The following is a 22,577-nucleotide window of genomic DNA, read 5'->3' as shown; positions in this document are numbered from 1 at the left end:
CATCAGTGCTGCCTATCAGTGCAGCCCATCACTGCTGTCCATTAATGCCCATCAGTGTCAATCATCAATGCCCATCAGTGCCCACCAGTGCCGCCTATCAGTGCTCACCAGTGCAGCCTATCAGTGCCACCTATCAGTGCCCATCAGTGCGGCATATTAGTGCCTCCTCATCAGTGCCACCTAATCAGTGCCCATTAGTGCCGCCTCATCAGTGCCACCTCATCAATGCCCACCAGTTCAGCCTATCAGTGCCACCTTATCAGCGCCCATCAGTGGAGGAGAAAAATTACTTATTTACAAAATGTACTGACAGAAGCTAAGTTGAAAAAAAATTCCAAAATTGTTAGTCTTTTTTTTTTTTTATAGTAAAAAATTAAAAAAACAGCGGTGATTAAATACCACCAAACGAAAGCTCTATTTGTGTGAAGGAAATTATAAAAATGTAATTTGTGTACAGTGTAGGATGACCACACAATTGTCATTCAAAGTGTGACCGCGCTGAAAGCTGAATAATGGCCTTGGCAAGAAGGGGGTGTAAGTGCCCTGTAGGCAAGTGGTTAAACATTGGGTATCACTGACACCTTCCTGTGCTCTGGGCTTGTGTCTCCAGATTGACAATGCTTCTGCCCAAAGGAGTCTCTGTTGCTCTTCCATCACCAGGTGAAAAAGGAAAAAAAAAGCTTAACGAGAGAAAATGAATACAGCTACTGCATTTAAAGATTGGTAACCTGCAATATATCATAGTTTTGTTTTTTGGTTTATTGCCACTTTAAGAACAATGAGAATGAGCACCCATTTGGGATCAGTAACATTACATTATAAAAATAAAAGTATAAAGTACGGTATGTGTACCACAGACTCCAGAGATATAAGCTGAACATTTGATACTCTAATATTCCCTCCTTATCTGTACTCCCTCCTCCAAGCTTTAGTGCTCTCAGTAAAACATTAATATGTGCTTTCTCTGCACACACCCATACGCTGGGCCTCTGGCCTTGTCACTGATCTCCACCTATATTATGACGTCACCACCCTACAGGAAACAGTATATCAACAGCTGCCATAGTGCAGACAGTCAGAAGAGCAAAAGAAGAAGAAAAAGAAGAAGAAGAAGAAGAAGGGAAAGACCTAGAATATACAAGGGAAGGTCCAACAACTAAGGAAGATATAAACATGTATTTCCTCCCAGAGTTCTCCAAGGAAACATGGATTCTGCTAATCCTTTTGCTGGCACTTCTCACTTAGTGAGTATATCATTGTTTCCTAATGAACCAATTACTTTCACACACTCTGTCTGCACACGTGTGTGTATTTTATTTATATCGTTTTTGTATAATTCTTTTTTTGCTGTGTATTTATTTTAAATTGTGACTGCTTTAAAAAGGCATTGTTTTTTATTAATCAATTTTAAACCTTTTCCCCAAATCAAAAGCATGACATGATATGATATTCTTGTTGCCTTTTAAACACTGACTTCATAATGACACTTGAAAGTTGTCGGATTGATACAGGCAATGAGAATTTTTTTTTTATTATTAGAACAAATTTTTTACATGAGGTTCATAGCGACACTTCTACTATATATAAACAGCATCCTTCTGAAAAAAAAAAATCAATCAATATTGCCACAGCCCAGTAAAAACAGGACTGTCAGCTCTAATTATGGGATTAGTGTATTGAATATTATTATCACTTAACCCTATCCACGCTCAGCAAACTGAAATGAATGTTGCTAAACACTCAGAAAAAGTAGAGGAACTTTTTGGCTCCATGTACACGGGACTTAAAAAAAAAAAAAACAAAAAAAAAAAAAAACAGTTCCCTTGCCAGAAAAAAACGCTCATATAGAGCGTTTTTGTACAAAGTTTAGGCAAGTTTAGAAGGGTTTTGCATTTTTTCTGCCAGAAAGCTCCAATCAGAAACACAAACCAGAAGGTTTTTTTTCCTGCCTCTAAATGCTGAGCTTAAAATATACCTGTAATCATCCTAATGTGCATGGACACATAGGATAACATTAAGCTGCTTCTACAGACAAAACACAAAACTCCTATAGAAGCAGCGATTTTTAAGCCCAGTGTGCATGGACCCTTAGGGGCATGATCGCCTGTTTTGGCCTCTATAGACTTTAATTCGAACCCCTCAAAAATGCCTGAAAACGTGGATCTAACAACCATCTCCTCCTCCTAGGAAGTAAGTTTCCATTGGCTAAATAAAAAATGCTCAAGCCTAAAAATGCTTAATTAAATGCACAAAAAAACGCTTTAGGCTCCATGCACACTGGCTTAAAAAACGCTAGTTCTGCAGTTTGTTTGAGTTGTGTGTTTTGCCTGTAGAAGTAGCTCAATGTTATCCTATGTGTCCATGTACATTAGGACGATTACAGGCATATTTTGAGCTCAACGTTTAGAGGCAGGAAAAGATAAAAAAAAACCTTTTGGTTTGCATTTTTGATTGGAGCTTTCTAAAAAAAACAATGCAAAACTCTCTTAAACTTATCTAAACTTTGTACAAAAAAACGCTCTATATGAGTGCTTTTTTCTGCAAGGGGAACAGTAATTTTTTTTAAGCCCATTGTGCATAGCGCCTAAAGCCTCGTACACACAATCAGATTTTCTGATGGGGGTTGTGTGATGACAGGCTGTTGGCAGAAAATCCGACTGGCTGTATGCTCCATCGGACAATTGTTGACGGATTTTCCGTGGACTAATGTTGGATGGCAGACTTTAAAATTTTCCACGGACAAATGTCTGTTGTCGGATTTTCCGAGTGGGTGTACACAAGTCCGTCGGACAAAAGTCCAAAGTACAAACACACATGCTCGGAAGCAAGGACGAGCCAGAAGCGATCGGTCTTGTAAACTAGTGTTTGTAATGGAGAATTAACATTTGTGACGTGGCAAATTATGAAATCTCCAAATGCAGCGCACAATTCTCTTCTTCTTTAATGGGATAATAATGAAGTTGCTTTGCTGGTGAAACTGATGGAGTTTCGGCAAACGAATTTTCAAACAAAGAAAATTAGACATGCTATCTGCCAATAGAACTTAACCAAAAAGTGCATTCTATGTATCCAAAAATATAGAAAATATACCAAATCAAATCATTATTCAACCAAACAAAATAATGTCAAAGCAAGGGCCAATAATAAATAACACGTTATCTCCTCCAATTCCGCAACATGGCTGGTTGACGAATGGCCGTTCAGAAACGAACTGAAAAGCGCAGAACGAAAAGCGCAAAATGAAAAGCGTGAAATGAAAAGCGTGAAATGAAAAGCGCAAACTGAAAAGCGCTAAATGAAAAGCGTAAAATGAAAAGCGCAAATCAACACTCGCCAAACTTCTACTAATACGAAATTAGCAGAAGGAGCCCAAAGGGTGGCGCTAAAGATCTGAAAAAAACTTGTAGTACGTCACTAGGTTTCATGTTTGTTGGCCGACAATTTCTTGCCATTTGTATGCAAGACAAGTTCCTGGCCAACGCCCTTCGGACAAAAGTCTGAGGTTTTGTCTGTGGAAAATCGTGTGTACAAGGCTTAAGGCTCCATGCACATTAGGAGCAAAAAAAAAAAAAAAAAAGTCAGCGTTTTAGCTTAAAAAACGTGGCATAAAAAACACAAATTGAAAGCATATTGTACAAAGTTTAGGTGTGTTTATGAGCATTGATGAGCGTTTGAGTTTACAGGCATTTTTTGCACTTAACAACATTCCACTCTGCAAAAGTTAAAGGGGTTGTAAACTCTCAACTGCATAGGTGATTAAGGTGAAAAAACTTCTGTCACTTACCGGCCCCCTAGCCCCCTCGTTTTACTCACCTGAGCCCGTTTGTTCCCACGCCGGAGACGTGCAAACCCTCTCTGGCCGAGCTCTCGGCTCTTGATTGGATAGATTGATAGCAGCGCAGCCATTGGCTCCCGCTGCTGTCAATCAAATCCTTTGATGTGGGGGGCTGGGCTGGGCCGAGTCCAGCATTCTGTGTCTAAGGACGCAAATGCTGGACTCAGGAGCGCGCCCACACGGTAACCCCCCAAGGAGAGCACTTCTCCTAGGGGGTAGGAGCCGCGAGCGCCGTTGGACCCCAGAAGTCGAGGATCGGGGCCACTCTGTGCAAAATGAACTGCACAGTGGAAGTATGATATGTTTGTTGAAAAAAAAAAATCACAAGGGTTTACAACCCCTTTAACTCCCAAATAAAAAAAAAAAAAACGTTAAAACTTTATGTTCACAAGAGATAACAGGAGTTTAGGAGCAATTGACGTTTTTACAGCTCTTAAACTTCTCCAGAAAACGCGATCGAGAAGGTTTTTATTTCCTGCATCTGAACGTCCCTGTCAGAAAATGCCTGTAGTCATCATAATGTGCTTCTACAGGCAGCTGAAAAAAACATTAAATGCCTGTAGAATCAACTTTTTTTTTTGCCAGTGTGCATGGAGCCTTTGTGTCCATTTACTCTAGAAGCAGAAAAAAATGCCAGAACCTCTGGCAGAAAAAGCGGCAGAAAAAATGCCCATAGTAGCTTTTATTGCACAACAGTTTAGGAGAGTTTATGGGCATTTGCATTTATAAGCGTTTTCCTCCAAAACAGTTCCCTCTGCTCATTTTTCACTATAATCAATGTACACTTGAAAATGTTGATAGCTCCTAAGCGTGCGTGTTTATGAGTGTTTTGCATTTTTATGCCTGAAAACCCCTCTCAAAAAGGCATTTTTTGATGGAATTTTTTTTTTGCCTTTAAAAAGCCCTACTGTGCATGAGCACATAGGATAACATTAAGCTGCTTCTACAGGCAAGAGAAAAAAAAACGCAAATCTCCGGTAGAAGCAGGAGCAGAAAGACGGCTACGACACGGTCCTAATTTGCCGGGAGGGCATCCATAGACGTCCTCCCGAGCTCGAGCAGTCTGCGCACCCCCTGCAGGACTCTGTGATCAGCGAGTCTGAGACTCGGCTGATCACAGATCGGAGTAAGGGGTTGATCCCGACCCCTCACCACGTGATCAGCTGTCAACCAAAGACAGCTGATCATGTGATATAAACAGAGCCAGTAATCGGCTATTTTTTCTCCTCAAGCTGGTAGTGTGAGAAGAAAAGAAAAAGCCGATCAACGGCGGCTGTGAGAGGGACAACAGTCCCGATCTGGAGAGCCTCTGCAGAGGCTTCTGTGCCCACCTACCAGTGCCCACCAGCGTCACCTACCAGTGCCCACAGTACCACCGATCAGTGCCCACAGTGTCACCTATCAGTGCCACCTATAAATGTCACCAATCAGTGCCTCATCACCAGTGCTGCCTATCAATACCACCTACCAGTGCCCATCAGTGCCACCTACCAGTGCCCATCAGTTCCACATATCAGTGCACATCAGTGATATCTATCAGTGCCACTCATCAGTGCCACTCATAAGTGTTACCCATCAGTGCCGTCTTATCAGTGCCTATCAGTGTCGCCTTATCTGTGACTATCAGTGTCGCCTTATCTGTGACTATCAGTGCAGCCCATCAGTGCAGCCTCATAAGCGAATATCAATGAAGGAGAAAAATTACCCGTTTGCAAATTTTTATAACAAACAAAACTTTTTTTTTTTTTAAAGAATTTCTGTCTTTTTTTGTTTGTTTAGCAAAAAATAAAAACCCAAGTGGTGATTAAATACCACCAAAGAAAGCTCCATTTGTGTGAAAAAAATGATAAAAATTTCATTTGAGTACAGTGTAGCATGACCACGCAATTGTCATTCAAAGTGTGACAGTGCTGAAAGCTAAAAATTGGTCTGGGCAGGAAGGGGGTTTAAGTGCCCAGTAAGCAAGTGGTTAAGCACAGTGTGTATAGATCCTTAAAATTCACGTAAATACACTCACAATCAATAGTGAACCCGGGCTTACTGCTCTGAGCTTGTCTTTCTTTTGCAAAGGGAATCACGCTGTATAAAGTTTGTCACTGAATTTCGGTGATGACCTTAAAGGACACCATTGTCCTATATAACAAAATATTATGGCAACAAAATTATTGTTTAATTACAGGGAGGGACACAGGGAGTACAAGGAGAGGTAATTCATAAAATCCATCACTACCCTAGTCTCAAAATACCAACCTAATCGCCATCTCCGTTCTTCCCAAGACCTCCTGCTCTCTAGCTCCCTCATCACCTCCTCCCATATCCACCTCCAGGACTTCTCCCGAGCCTCGCCCATCCTCTGGAATTCCCCACCCCAATCTGTCAGACTGTCTCCAAATGTATCCACTTTTAGGCGATCCCTGAAAACTTTCCATCTAACTTCCATCTAACAACTGCACTATTTTCTCCATTAGCTCATCCCCCACAGCTATTACCCTTTTGTATAACTTGACCCTCCCTCCTAGATTGTAAGCTCTAACGAGCAGGGCCCTCTGATTCCTCCTGTATTGAATTGTATTGTACTTGTACTGTCTGCCCTAATGTTGTAAAGCGCTGCGTAAACTGTTGGCACTATATAAATCCTGTATAATAATAATAATAATAAAATGTAATCTATTCTTAGGGCCAGTTACTGTGCCAATTCACAAGAGAAATCTCCACCTTAAAAATAGGAAGAAGTTCAGGTGGCGTCTTCTAATGATCCCTGTAATGTCTGTACAGAGAGAATACATGGAAATCAGCAGCACACCAGGGCGGAAGACGCGGCTATCTGTAATCTGAGAAAATAACCGCTAAAATCTTAGTAGATTTATTCTATGGAGATGTAGCCTGTAAATAGAAATTGTATGTGAGCTGTAGGCTCATTTGTAAAACTGGACCAAAAGAAAATTAGTGCTATTCCTCGTGACAGTAATCTGCTAATATTGCTTATTTTTTAACCTGTACTAGAAAATTAAAAACTACAGTAGATCCGTATTGGCTGCTCCGTGCAACTTCTCCATGTTGCAGCAAAATCTTATTACTCTGCAGGTTCTGCAATTAGCAGTGAAGTAGTTCAGTCCATCCTAAAATACTTAAAGCCCAACCTCAGCCAAACTCTTTGTTGTAGTTTTGAATAGAGTAGGGAAGGGTTGAAGTGACACTAATCTCTGGTTTAAAAATATAAAGGTCTATTTGAGTATGTATCCTTAAATGCGTTTGTAAAGGGGAAAAAAAAAATAAAAAACAACAAAGATTTCTATACTTACATGCTCTGTGGAATTTCACACAGCGGTCCCAAACCTCCTCTTCTTGCATTACCCCGCTGGCGCTCCTGGCTCCTATTCTATGCCCAGTGCCCCCTTAGGAAGCTGCTTCCCATGGGGGCACTTGTGCGTGCTCACTCCCGAGCCCCGCTGCTGCGTCCATTGACACAAACAGCAGGACTCGACCCCGCCCCCTCGTCACTGGAGTTGATTGATAGGAGCAGAAGCCAATGGCTCCCGCTGCTATCAATCTGCCCAATGAGGTGGGAGACAGCAGCAAGCGCCACTGCTCTCGTGCGCATATAATGCATTAAGGTAAAAAACCTTGAGGCTTTATAACCACTGTAACTTTAAAAAGTGTCATCTATTGCTCTTAGCCCCCTCTAAATCTCCAAATTCCTTTTTTTTCCTTTTGCTGCTTGAAGACAGCTTCCTGTTAGAGGGTGGCTAAATTCATTCCCCATGATCCCACTGTATTTAGGAAGGTAGCCACCCCTTCTTGATTGCTCCTGAGATAGACTAGATCAGTGGAGGCCTGTCCATAAGGGGCGCAAGGACGCCGCCCCCCTAATCCATGCGCCTGGCCCTTAATCTCCATGCAGGGTGCCGGACACATGGATTTCAACGTTTTTTTTTTTTTTTTTTTTAAGCATGTGTTAACAGCCTGAAGCTCTAATTAGCTTCAAAAACGGTGAGCCCACCCACTTGTGTGACAGAAAAATTAATATTCGCTAATGTCTTCCTGCGTCTCCTCCCGCCAATCAGAAAGCTGGTCCTGAAACCCGCTTGGCCGGGAGTCCTAAGACCCAACTGGTCGGGAGTCCTAAGACCAGATTGTCCAGGAGGAGAAGCGCCCGCCAAGACTTGGGAGGAGATGCAGGGGGAAAGCAGCGACCTGGATGTGGTAATTGCGGGGCGACGGGTGAGCGAAGCGGCGATCGAGTGGGTGATTGATCGATGGAGCAACGGGGGTGGGTGGGGGTAGTGAGGGGGCCAGGTTTGTTTGCCACCCCCCTCCAAAAAAAAAAATGGAGCACCACACAAGGAGGCAGAAAAAAACACAATAAGAAACAATCACATGAAATATAAATTACAGGGCCATTCAGCAGTGGATGTGTATGAATTATATCTGCAGAAAAAGGGTCACTGTTTAGTGTCACTTTAAGCTGAACTTCTGTCTGTTTTTTTTTGCTGTTTTTCTATTTATTTATTTCCCCATTGACATCTGACTTTTCATGTTTACTCACATCTGTCATCTGCTGTTTTTTTTTCAGCTATGGGATTTGGCCTTACAGAATTTTCAAAAAGTATGGAATACCAGGTCCTAAACCCCTGCCATTTATTGGGACTTTTCTTGAAAACAAAAATGTAAGTATACAATCTTAACCTATTTATGGCAAAGTTTTATGTTAACCAGATTTAGAATTATCTTTAAAATCAAAGGGCTCGCTCACATATATGCAGTGACAGGTGTTTTTCTGCACAGGATAAACTTCAGTCATTGCAAAGACATAGAACACATTTGTTTTCTAGGGGCCCTAAAAGATATGACGCTGCTCCAGGTGGGTCTGCTATCACAATTCTCCACATATTCACATGTTCGGAGGCATTAGCTCAGCTCATCTAGGGGTGTATAGTGGGAAATCAGAAGAATCTGGACAGCTGCATCCAGAAAAATAATCTGTCTTTATTGAAGATACTGTATAAAAGCACCATCACACAGAATACAGCAAAAGACACTATGGGAATAGAGGGAAAATCCTTTTGTTTCACACCTCCACTAGCGCTTACCAATGACTTCCAATTTGGACATTTGGAAGGGCTGATTAAAGTAAACTAAGGGTTAATAAGGGGTTAAACAGAGGAACATTTTATTAAATATTTTTTTTTTTTTTTTTTTACTGGTCAGGTTGCTTTAACTGACATTATCTGCAAATCTAAATTCATCTCTTTGCTCTTTGATCTGCAGAGGAATGAACAGAATGATACAAATGTAAAAATATGTTACTTTGTATCTATGCATAATCTAGGTCTGGAGCAGTGTTGTTTATAAACACTGACTCAGGCTGTTTTCTTGACAGCTAGAGCTGACCACTTCTTTCCTAAAGCCTCGTATTTTCCACAGACAAAGCGTTGGACTTTTGTCCGAAGGGCATTAGCCAGGAACTTGTCTTGCATAGAAACGGCACACAATTGTTGGGCAACAAACACAAACGTAGTGCCATACTACGTGGTTTTTCATCTCTTTAGCGCCACCCTTTGGGCACCTTCTACTAATGTTGTGTTTGGTGAGCATTGATTCAGAGCATGCGTGTTTGTACTGTCGACTTTTGTCCGACGGACTTGTGTACACACGCTCGGAAAATCCGACAACAGACCGTTGTCCGCGGAAAATTTATAAGCCTGCCATCTAACATTTGTCCACGGAAAGTTGGCCAACAATTGTCTGATGGAGCGTACAGACAATCGGATTGTCCACCAACAGCCTGTCATCACACAATTCCCATTGGAAAATCCGATTGTGTGTACAAGGCTTTAGGCCAGCCATAAAGGGTTCGAATCTCAGCTGGTTCAGCAGGAACCTGCCGAGATTCAAACCGTTAATGGGCAGGCTGAATGTACCAAGTTGATCTATCGATAAACTTGGGTACAACCTGCCTGCCAGATTCTCTTGTGATTATCGCTAGCGGCTGCTATAGCTGTTAGTGATAATCACTGAATTCTTGTCTCCCCGGTGGGAGCAGACAGTGGCTCGGTAGTAGTGATTCCCCTATCAGCACCGTCTGTGTTGATTGGGGAATCATGCAAATTTCCTTCCTGCAACCCATGGTTGCAGGAAATAAATTTGCACCGTGTATGGCTGACCTAAGTATAAGTATGATTAATCACAGCCAACAAATATGGTATCCTGGGGGGGGGGGGGGCAGAGAGTCTGGACACACCCTGTGCACAATGATAACTTCTTTTGGGCATGTGTAGCACACCCAAAGCCTGCAACTAGTTACATGTATTTTTACTTTACGTTTTTAAATTTAAAGAAGTTAAGAAAGGGATTGAGCAATGCAAGAGATGTATTCACATTTGTACTACATTGATATATACTATATTTGACACATTTTGACAATTTTTGTTCAACTTGATCCAAACTAATAACTACTTTTATATGGTGAAAAAAGGAAGTGATACTTTATGGAAAACATGATACATTCTTTTAAGCCCTCCACACACATTACCAGTTGATTGTGTAATCTCCTTTATGCTAGCCATACATGGCGTGAATTTTGGAGGATTCCAATAAAAATATTCCATACCACAACAAAAAGTCAATAAAAAAAATGACTGAGCTGGGTGGAAAATCCCCAGTAGAACAGTGACTGAATCCAGAAGGAGTCACTGTCTGGGTATTCAGACTCAGGTGCTGCGGCTGTCTGAATACAATAGCCAGCAGTACAGACTACTCCATCTGTGTTGTTCTGGGTGGATGGAGGAACCTGTTTATTTTTCAATCTAATGCCGCGTACACACGATCGGAAATTCGGCCAGCAAAAGACCGATGAGAGCTTTTGGTCAGAAAATGCGACCGTGTGTATGCTCCATTGGACTTTTGCTGGCCGAATTCCAGCCAGCAAAAGATTGTGAGCATGTTCTCAATTTTTTAGTCGGAAAAAGTTCCTATCTGAAAATGCGATCGTCTGTAGCAATTCCAACGAGCAAAATTCCTACGCACGCTCGGAAACAATTCAACGCATGCTCGGAAGCATTGAACTTCATTTTCTCGGCTTGTCGTAGTGTTGTACGTCACCGTGTTCTTGACGGTCGAAAATTCAGCGAACGTTCGTGTGACCGTGTATGCAAGGCAAGCTTGAGCAGAATCTCGTCGGAAAAGCCGTCATATCTTTTTCCGACCAAAATCTCGATCGTGTGTATGCGGCATAAGGCTGGCCAAAGATGGATTGAAATTTGGCCAAATCAGCAGGGACCACACAAATTTCGATCCATCTATGGCCATTTCTGACAAAAGTTGATCTTAACGATTTGCTTTTGTCAAATGGGATGTTGGAAAATGTTCATTTGATCAGCAGCTGCAGTGCTGATTACTGTATTCTGACAGAGGAGGAGTCCCCGCTGTCAGAATACAACAACACAGTGGGAAGGATTCCTCCATTCACTTTGCATGTGTGGATGGGGGAATCCGTTCAGCTGTTTTTTGATCAGCTGTCTGGCTGATCGAAAAATAGATTTATATATGGCCTTCCGTAGTTTATATGGCTAGTCTTAGATTTACCAACCACTATGAAATGAAAGGAACCTACCTGATCATATATAAATATAATTACTGTTTTCAAACGACTTTGTTGGTAATTCTTAAGGATATTGTACAGTGTGTGGCTAGCTTTAGAGTACATCATTAGAGTACATCATTGGAGTACATCATTGGAGTACATCATCTGGCCACTAATCAAGGAAACTTTTATAGCACACAACTTTAAACACACTGCCAGAAATTCTTTCCTCGCACAATAAACTAAAAAATGTGTACACTGGTTTCCAGAAATAAGCAGTTGAGTTCAATGGCTATTGGCCAGAATCAGATCACGGTTGGTGCTCTTTGACTTTTCTGACCTGGATAGATGAAAACCTTCACAGTATAATGAGAAAATAAATGATACGTCTTTATGAACAGAACAGGAAACATACAAATCAAACATACTAATCAGGGAGATTAGCAATGATTAACTTATATATGAGACCAAACATAGCAGAGTAAATAGTTTCCCAGGTTACATATCGTGGGAATTACAATAAATGGAATAGGAACAGATTGTGTTTAGGGAACAAGGCTAAAGTCCAATCATTTCAGCAACAGTCTGAAGCCACATTTACACTAGCAGTTGTCACTGCTACAACTAAGAAATCTGTGGTTGGATCGCTTTTCAGCGATATTTGACAGGCGGCAAGGAGGCAATATGTGGCGTCCCCACTCCTTGTGTTAACCCCATATATGCTGCACCACTGCAGTTTCAAAGTCGCCCCATTCACTTGAATAGAGGATAATTTGCTAGAATGGGGTGATATTTTTTATTAGTAAAAAGCGAAAGTTAAAGATTTATTTAATTTGAAGAAAAACCAGAGTATTATTTTTTTTGTTCTCCAATAGTACCCCTATTCATGGGACCCTAATACTGTCCCCCAGTATGAAGAAGTTAGGGGTACATAGTACCCATTTTCATGGACTCCCAATAATGTCCCCCCAGTGTGAATGAGTAGGGGTTCATAATACTTCTACTCATGGGACCCCAATCCCACCGTGTGAATAAGTAAGGGCTACATAGTACCCCTATTCATGGGACCCCAATACTGCCCATTCAATGTGAATAAGTAAAGGGTACATAGTACCCCTACTTATGGGACCCCAATACTTATACTGCACCTACCCAATGTGAATATGTAAGGAGCACACAGCACCCATACTTATGGGCCCCTGATACCACCCCCATGGAAATGAGCAAGATGTACTGAGTACACCTACCCTTTCACGTGTCCTCCCACACATCCACATATTGCCATGCCATCCTATATCCCTGTTGCAAAGCATCACAGCCATGGCATATGTGGAACCCCATCCGCTACATTTGCAGCTTACGGAGGAGAAGTTAGGGGGCTGTAATCTTCCCCTAACTGCAAGTCTAAACATAATTTTATACACTTGCAAACTTTGTAGAAGCCTTTCGTTTGTCTGTGTTACATGTATGCAGAATTGGAAGTTTTGGCATTTCCTTAGTGGAATATGATCCTATAGACAAATGTCAGATGTTCAGGAAATAAGGGATTAAAATATTTCTGCCAATTTCTGTCTAAATACTTACAAAATTACTGTAGAAAGCGGTGTCAGTATTTTTAAAAGATCTGTTCTTAGTATAATTCTCACTGACACTGGAAACACAAAATAACCTTAAAGTGAAACTAAAGGCAAAATTTTTTTTTCAATTTTTTACAGAGTAAGGGAGGGTGCTTTCTCTTGACTTCCTGTCACATAGCTAAAACGGGGAAGGGCCCGGGGGTGTCCTTTAATTTCCTATCTGTTACTGGACAGTGAAAGGAGAAGTAGCACAGCAATGAGATCACCTTTCTGCTTTTCTCTTCCTATTAGCATGCTTCTTCTTTCTATGTGCTGCTTCTTCCTCTCACACTCCAGCCATAGGCTAAAACCAGGTCAAAGTTTTTTTCTCAAAATATACTGTATGTTCTAACTTATGACTGCAGTACTTCAAATCATATACTGTATTTTGCACTGTCTCACTTTCTGTGAACTTCTCTTTACCAGGGTCTTGCTGAATTTGACATGGAATGTTTTAAAAAATATGGCAAAATATGGGGGTAAGTTCTCTCTTTATTGTGTTACCCAAATACATTACCTTGCAGAAACAGCTGAGCAATTAGTTGTGTATTTTACTGGTCTTTGAAAGTGTAGGGCTCTGCTTCTATTCACAATATAGAGAACACATCATGTACATTGTTTTGAGTCCCACTCTAAATTTGCTTACTGGATCTTATAGGAGGCTACAGGTGTCTATAGACATTAGATGACGGTCTCCTGGATCGAATAACAACTTACAGTGGTGTTCCAGCCGCAAACATTTTTTAAAAAAAAGTCAGCAGCTACAAACACTGTAGCTGCTGACTTTTAGTAAGGACACTTATCTGTCCAGGGAGCCCGGGATGTCGCCCCCCGAGGCCAATCGGGTGCAGGTGCTACCATTCTAACTAAGGGAAATCAGCAGTGGAGCCTTCAGGCTTCACCGCCGCTTTCCTACTGCACATGCGGAAGTCGTGCGGCACTCTCCGATTGGCCCCGTCGTCTTCTGGAGCACACACAGGTCCCAGAAGGCAGCGTGGGAGCAGGAGGAAACGACACCCTGGGCCGCGGCGAGATAGGACGGAAGTACACTTAATACGTCAGAAAAGGCAAGAAAGAAAAAAAAATGTTATCCAAAAACGATTGATGGAGTGGTGGTCTTTCCTTTAAGATAAAGTTGTAAATGTGGGTGGAACTCCGCTTTAACATCTATGAAAGCACCCACAGATGCAACTGGCTAAGGGCATAGTAAGCATTTGGGTTTAGTGACCTGGCTGACCACTATGAGATGCATGATAGTAATTATAACTAAACTTGGTGATATGAAGATGTTTGAGATACATTTATGAATGTACAGATTGTGATTTTTTTAAACTTTTTTTTTTCTTTTATGTTGAGTTTCCCAGCATTCTAATAGTGTAGATCATTATTTGCAGGGTTTAGATACTAGGTTTCAGTCTGAAATTGTAGTTCCCTGCTGAAGGCACACTGGAGATGTGACACTAATGGGTCAGATAGTTTAGGTACTATGAGGAAAGCAGCTTTAAATTTTTATATAACCTCAGATATCCACAAAACCTTTGATTTTTGTATTACTACTAATACAAGGCCTACTGGTGTGCCAATCCCACATCAAGCTTTGAGTGCTCTGTGGCCAATATTTTGCATAGTACATAAGCACCATCATTTTAATGTGCAGATTTGTGTTTTTTTCCCCAGATAATGGCAATTTGTGGCAAGAAGTAGGGGCACATTATGAAACAACAATGCTAAGCTGCAGTGATTGTTTTACAAAGGGAAATCTGGGGCTGTGTGGTCATTGATGGGATTGAGATAGATGGTGAACTTGGAGCACTTTTTTTTAAGTTAGGTATTGTATATATCAGGGACGTGCAGTCAGGGGAGGCAGGTGAGGCAGGGCCATGAACATTAAAAAAAAAAATGGAGCTTCAAGGGTCATAGCTCGGCGACCTGGGGTCACAAAAATTGGGGGGGGGGGTATGTAGCTTAAGTCCTACCCCACCGCTGGTAAAAATTTGGGGCTCTTACGACATATGGTTCCAGAGATATGGGGCTCCTTGCACAGCCTATCAGAAACTACATACAGAGTGGCCACTTTAAATACAAGCTGACACACTCTGTTTGCAGCAGACTGAGAGGATGAGCTCACAGTGCCTCACTTCTTGTCAGAGGCACTGAGCTCAATGGACAGCTTGGCGTCTTGGACCATTGGTAAAGTACCACTGGTCCTAGCTGTCCAATAAAAATGCTGCAGTGGAGGCACGCCTCTCACTGCAGTGTCATAGAAGGGGCATGTGTCTAAAAGACAAATACTCCTTTCCAGCCCAGCCCTCTTAACGACAAGGAAAAAACATCTGTTTATGTGTATAAGATTTACGCACGATCCAATGTTTTTCTCACACAGTTAAGAGGGAGAAACTGAATCTGCAGAAAAGGTACTGTTATATTCATGCTAAACCATATACTTAAATGTTATATGTTATAACATAATTTATTATTTATCTATTTACTGTGAAATTACTGGTTGGAAGTTATAACTTCAAACTTCAGTAATTTGTCTAAGCCATCTGCTTGAGTAAAGATTTTGAAAATATAGTAAATAACCTTAAAAACAATATATTATAATTATTTGTATATTACTTACTTATGTTAATAAGCCCCTTGCCACCCAGGCCAATTCTGACACTTCTCTCCTACATGTAAAAATCATAATTTTTTTGCTAGAAAATTATTCATGACCCCCAAACATTATATACAGGTATATTGTTTTAGCAGACACCCTAGGGAATAAAATGGTGGTTGTTGAAACTTTTTCACACGGTATGTCACACGGTATTTGCGCAGCAATTTTTTTTTTACGCGTTTTTTATTTTTTTTTTAAAAAAACAGTTTCATGAATAAAAAAATAAACACTTACATTAGCCTGATTTTTTTGTATAATGTGAAATATGATGCTTTGCCGAGTAAATAGATACCTAATATGTCACACTTTAAAATTGCGCACGCTTGTGGAATGGCACCAAACTTCACTACTTCTAAATCTCTATAGGTGACGCTTTAAAATTTTTTACAGTTTACATGTTTAGAGTTAGAGAAGGTCTAGTGCTAGAATTATTGCTCTCGCTCTAATGATCACGGCGTATGTAACTTGTGTGTATCTGGCTCTGATACTAGCCAGTGCCTCACCAGCCACTGACCTCACTGCACGTCCCTGGTATATATATATATATATATATATATATATATATATATCACTTGATTCCACGCAGACTTGCGGATTCCTCAGGGATAACAAAGTGTTTCTGACTATGTTTGCTATTGCACAAAAGGAAATTCAAACTCACTGAAAATTCACTGTGTGCTGGATACTGGAGATAAAATTGTTATCTATGTCACTACTGACAAGAAAAATTGTTAAAGTAGAACTACAGGCAAATCTCTTTTTTTGGGGGGGCTAGCGTAAGGAAGGGTTATAACCCCTTTTAGGTTTCTTTTCCACCATATACAGTTGTGCTCATAAGTTTCCATTTACCTATCCTACCAAATCCTATATCGTGCATAAATGTCCCATTGCAGAGATTTCCCATCACTTCCTGTCCCATAACAGGAAAATTAAGGGAATTTCTTGGGGACCCCCGAAAATAAAACCGGGTCTTAGGCCCCTTTCACACTGGGGTGGTGGGTGCGTTGGCGGTAAAGCGCCGCTATTTTTAGCGGCGCTTTACCGTCAATTTTGCGGCGCTATTCGGCCGCTAGCGGGGCGCTTTTACCCCCCGCTAGTGGCCGAGAAAGGGTTAAAACCACCGCAAAGTGCTGCTGCAGCTGTATAGCCGCGCTGCCCCATTGATTTCAATGGACAGGAGCGGTGTATACACCGCTCCAAAGATGCTGTTAGCAGGACTTTTTTTAGCGTCCTGCCAGCGCACCCCTCCAGTGTGAAAGCCATCAGGGCTCTTTCAGGGCACTTTGCAGGCGCTATTTTTAGCGTTATAGCGCCTGCAAAGCACCCCAGTGTGAAAGGGGTCTTATATTAATTTTGACTACAAAAAATGCATTAGGGCTTATTTTCAGGGGATGTCTTATCTGTCCCCTGTCTTCTCTCTCCCTCTCCCTTCCTGTCAGCTCAGGAGTCAGCATCTCTGTAATCCCCAAAATAAACTTTAGGTAAAGTCCTTGTAAAATCATGTAATCCACTCTGTAAATGGATTATATAATGTCCAGTGTGTGTCTTTATTTAACATTGTAGTTGATGTGATAGTAGCCGTATTAGTTAAAATTGAGTACTGTCTGTGATACTTTTTTTATTTGCACTAATATACAATTTTTCAGGACAAGCTTGTCCTGAAAAATTGTATGTTAGTGCAAATAAAAAAGTATCACGGACAGTACTCAATTTTCTCTGTAACATTGTAGAAAATAACTTATTTACAGCACCGCTGGGCGCTCACATGACCTGCCGAAGCTCTTCTTCCCCACTCCGAGCAATGCTGAGGGAGATGCCAAGATCCTCGTTGACGTCAGCCGGAAGGAGAGCTCCGGCAGGTCACATGAGCACCCAGTGGCGCTGTAAATAAGGTATTTTCTACAATATTGTTACATAAAGACACACACTGGACATTATGTAATCCTTTTACAGCGTGGAATACATGATTTTACAAGGGCTTTGACTAGGGCTTATTTTCAGGGTAGGGCTTATATTGCAGCCATCCTAGAAAATTGAGATAGGTCTTATTTTTGGGGTAGGTCTTATTTTTGGGGAAACACTGTATTTCTTACTTTCTCATCAGATAAATATGAAATCTTGTAGGAAGAGTGATTTACTGGTTTGTGGTGAATAGCTTTATTAACCTGTGTTGTACATAGATCTGAGTAGCTGGAAATCAAATTATATTCACAAATAGCTGAATAGGACATGCATGCTTTTACCTCTCTCCTAGAAGATAGGGAAGATAGGGAGCCTTTGGGGTTTTCATGTAAGAGCAATCAACAAGTGAGACAGCCCTGTGTAAAAAGTTGGTCATACATGGCTTAAAATTTCTGCTGATTCTTGCTAAAAGGGCAAAATTTGAACCATGAGTGGCCAGCTCAACAAAAGTTGACTTTAAAATTTGAAGAAGCTAAGTGGAAAGCTATCAGCTGAACGGTGACTTCATCCAATTAGATGCTGTCACTGTTGGCTATTCAGGTAGCTGTGGATGCTGTAGCTGTCCGAATACAGTAGCCGTCAGTGCAGATTCCTCCATACGCATTAACCTTAAGGCTGGATTTACACTATCCTCGCATGTGGCTCACACTATCCTCGTATGCGGCTCACAGCAGGGGTCCAGTGCGTCCCCATTCACCTTTTCAGGTACGATTTCTGCCTGAACTTTTGGCTGAATTCAGACCTGAAATGGACCAGAATACTTACAGGGCTCCTGTGCAAATTCGCACAGGAGTCAGTCAAAATCTCCTGCTATTGCAAATTGGATGCAAGGAATCCACATCCAATTCGCAATAGTGTGAACCCAGCCTAGATATTTCTGTAAATATTGTTCTAGATCATGTACAACATATAATGTTGTTGTTGATCATGTCAAAAAGATCAGAAGTCGGATAAAAGCACAGGTCAAATGCATACAAATATTCAGGTGATTCAAAAATGTCAGAATCACAGATTTTTCCAATTGGGTTACCAATAGCTAGGAGATAATTGGGTTTCAATAGGGTAGTATGAATAGTGTTATACGTTTGCAATTGCTGTTTGCTGTTGTTTTTGCAGATCCTTTGCATAGATTGCGTGCCTCAGCCTCAGCCTTGTTATGTTTAACTGTGATGTCATATATTGATTGGTAGTGTTGGTGTTCAGTTGGTATCAGTGGCAGCATATAGGTGCCTTTAATTCAATACCTATATGTGCATGGTGTCCTGAAAAGTCAGAGTAGTTGACTAGCTAAGATTATTGCTGGTAAGTTCCCAGTATGACCTACAGGACCATGTATTGTGTTTTGAGTCTTGTACAATTAATGTCCATTACACCTTTCGTTATGTATAAGGATGTGCCCCTAAACTATTGTATGTATTTATTTTTTTCTTAAAGGTTATTGGGATTCTGAACCTACCACAGACTGAGTGCGTTGGGCCGGTTGTCCGGTGATCCATGTAGTGTCTCAGTTATCTGCTCCTGAGGCTGAGTGCGATGGTCCAGTAGGCGGAGATCCATGCTGTGTCTCAGCTACTATTTGAGCCCGATTAGGCTTTGGCCTGATTGTGTGGTACCGTTCTTCATGATTTCTTCGTTCTATTTCTATTTGTACTATATTTATTTTTTTCTACATTAGTTCTGGATTTTGGGCAAACCGTTTGCAGTGTATGGATTACGGTAACTGCAGTCTTCTCACTTACCTTGAGTTGAAGTGTAGTAGTTACTGTAAGTACTGCATTTTCTAAACTAAACCAGTGGGTTATGTCTTAGTATCAGCACCAATTTCAGATAACTGTCATTGTGCACTTTCATTATTAGCAGTAGCCCACCCTACAAATTAGCTTCCTTGTCAGCATCTGATGCTGAAAACTGTCTTAAGAAATGCCCGTGCCAGAAAAAACAACAGCAGCTGTTCAGGTTTAAATCCTCATCATTAAGTGACACTTGGAAAATAAACATTTGAATCTTCTTGGCTGCTATTATTTGCCTGAACCATTAAATCACAGATATTCATATTATAATTGTATACAGTTCTAGGTAAGTTGAATCTGATCACTGCAGCATACATTAGGCTACATTGCCTGCAATCACTGGGTATTGAATTGATCAGTTTCTGTAGATCATATAACATAAGCTCACATATCATCTTAATACTTATTCAATTCTTTTTTTCTGCAGGTTTTTTGATGGTAGACAGCCAGTTCTAGCTATTATGGATCCAGTAATCATAAAAGCCATTCTTGTAAAGGAATGTTATAGTGTTTTCACCAACAGAAGGGTAAGTGGCTGTACTGTATATGAATCTTACTACAGTTTGTAAAATATTTTTAGCTTTTAAGTGTTTCTCCCTTAGTGTGTTCTTTCAGCCAAGGCGCTTGTTTTACTTATTCTCATATCAATTTTTATTCATTTGATAAATCCTGTATAAAAATAATTTTAAATTACATTGTTAGGCCTCATGCACATAGCGCATACGCTTTTTTCAGCCTGTAAATGCTCCTCTTCAATAGGCCTGTAAACGCTTATGTGTGCATGGACACATAGACTTACATAGAGGTGCATGTACAGATTTAAAAAAAACCACTCAATGCCTGTAACAATGGCACTTTTAAGCTCTGTGTGCAGGTCTGCAGGAGGCCTCATGGCAAATTCTAAAAATAATAGATCTTTCTGAAATGCTGAGGTAGAGATGCCCAAAAAACATGTCAAAGTCATTATATTTCAGGGGTAACTACAGTGTTAAATAATGCACGTTTTTGGAGCTACAAAGCCCTTCCTTCAGGTATTATGACAGAAAAAATGCAGAAAATAGAGAAATGTATATTTTTCCATATTTATAATTTTACCTGCCTTAATACCTGAAGAAGGGACTTTATAGTTCTAAAAGCCTGTATTTTTAAATATTTTAGTTAGCTTCTAAAAGGCATAATTTTGACTATTTTTGCCTTCTCTGCCTCTGTCCTTATTCCTGGCTAGCATGGTTGCTTTCTGAATTGCTGAAGCTACACAACAACATAAGCAAATGATTCAATTTATCTAATGCTACAGATTCAGGCATATTGTTTCCCTTCTTCTACTGATCTCCATATAACAACTGCAATTGGCATTCAACAGCTGCAACTGGCAGCCCATTTAAAGACAGTTGCATGGGGAGTCCTTCCTGTATAGACATACAGGTTTAATGGGAAAATTGGCTGACTGAGTTTACTTTTCTTTTGTCCTCCAAAGAATTTGAATTTATTTCTAACCCAGTTCTCACCTGTACATTCTACCCAATTTAGAATTTTGGACTAAATGGGCCTTTAAATTCTGCAGTATCAATTGCTGAGGATGAACAATGGAAGCGAATACGAACTGTGCTGTCACCTACGTTCACCAGTGGAAAACTGAAACAGGTGAGTCTTACCTCTATACATAATATACTGTATATATAATTCACCACATCTTTACCAGTGCAATAAGAAAAATAGCAGTGAAACAATTATGTTCTTAGCAGTGCAACCTGTCACAAAGCTATAATATTGGGAATGGCTCTGTTGGGCTAGGTTTAGACTGCGTATAAACCGTCATTCTGCTAAAAAGCGATCCATGTTCAGATTGCCTTTCAGAGCCATTTGACTGTCCAATTTGCATAAGTGTGAATTCAGCCTAACACTTTTACAAATAGATAATCAAGCCTCCATAATAGTTACTCTGTTTTCCCAAAGCGTCTTTCAGGACAGCACCCGAGAGATCGTGACTCCACCCACTGGACCATAAGAAACACCTCCTTCCTCCAGATCTTTGAAGAGAGGCAACTCCCTACCACACATCAGATTTTGTGCTTCCTCCGGCCCGGAGGGAACATCTTTGGTGGGGGAGCCATGATCTCTTAGGGTGGTCCTTATTTCTAAGACCCCAGCCCTCCTACCTTACCAGGGCCTCTACAGTGGTAAGGATGGGCTCTTCTTTTCCTCCTAGGTGCGCGGGGAGAGCCATGTGATCCGGTGACCCTGCTCCAGGCTTCCAGGAGCGGCGACTGCATGTGCACCGCCGCCATTTTGGCGGAGGCTGAGTAGAGTCTCGGCCGGGCTGGAAGTGACACTCCTATGAGTGGGTCACTGGGTCAGCGCCTGGCATTTCCGGTGGCCGGGCGCAAGGCGAGGAGGCAGGGCAGGAGCTGGCTCCTATTTCCGCTTTCGGTTCGGTGCAGCAGCACTATGGGAGTCCGGAAGCGGAGTGTGAAGCCACAAGTGGACCGCTGCACACCCGATATGGAGGACATGGTGTCTGCAGCGGTGGGGACAGGCACCAGCAAGGCTCAGGTAGGGGGCAATTAACTAAGTCTGCCCATTTCCTTTCCTGGGGTTCCGGTCTTCTATTTTCTTTCCCTCTGGTGGCGGGGGCCTGTCTGGACACTGGAGGCTGTGTTTCTTCGTCTTAGTGCACCTTATGGGGTGCTCCACAAGCAGAGACTGGGTCTCACCAAGGGTCCCCTGTTTTTTTTTTTTTTTTTATCCCTTTTGTATTTTCTCTCTCAGGCCAAAAGCTCTGACCTGGGAAAAAAGAAATGCCCCTCATGCAAGGCCAAGATGGGAGAAAATTGGAAAAAAGCCCTATGCAGTACTTGTATTACTTCTTTAGTAAACGAGGAATCTGCTTTTGTGTGTGATGACTTGGTTGCCTCTGTAAAGAAGGAACTTTATGCCACTTCTCAATCATTCTGTGACTCACTGGTTAATCCGGCTGCGAGTCAGCCCTCCACATCAGCGTCCTTCCAAGGTTCACTTTCTGTCCCAGTGTTAGAAACTCTGTCTGAGGGTCTGTCTACCAGGGAAAAACACTTGCCTGCACCTTCCAATGACAGTTCAGAAGAGGAGGAGGTTGAAAGGGCAGAAGTGG

At 41.4% G+C, this 22,577-nt stretch overlaps 1 protein-coding gene across 2 annotated transcripts in view; it reads left to right on the top strand.

The window, feature by feature from the left end:
* Positions 1–1,018: 1,018 nt before the first annotated feature.
* Positions 1,019–22,577, top strand: part of LOC141113686 (cytochrome P450 3A24-like) — a 55,688-nt gene continuing 34,129 nt past the window's right edge. Inside the window, exons 1-5 of one of the 2 annotated variants that reach the window (XM_073606951.1) lie at positions 1,019–1,244; positions 8,409–8,502; positions 13,460–13,512; positions 19,875–19,974; positions 20,978–21,091. In XM_073606951.1, the coding sequence (XP_073463052.1) occupies positions 1,174–1,244; positions 8,409–8,502; positions 13,460–13,512; positions 19,875–19,974; positions 20,978–21,091 (432 nt within the window). In that variant the 5' untranslated portion in view covers positions 1,019–1,173. Of the gene's footprint in view, positions 1,245–8,408; positions 8,503–13,459; positions 13,513–19,242; positions 19,267–19,874; positions 19,975–20,977; positions 21,092–22,577 lie in introns of those variants that run through there. The other variant, XM_073606960.1, reaches the window with a different exon arrangement.

This window comes from Aquarana catesbeiana, linkage group LG01 (assembly GCF_042186555.1).
Source record: "Aquarana catesbeiana isolate 2022-GZ linkage group LG01, ASM4218655v1, whole genome shotgun sequence".
Taxonomy (NCBI): domain Eukaryota; kingdom Metazoa; phylum Chordata; class Amphibia; order Anura; family Ranidae; genus Aquarana; species Aquarana catesbeiana.
This window is presented reverse-complemented; position numbering and strand designations above follow the sequence as displayed.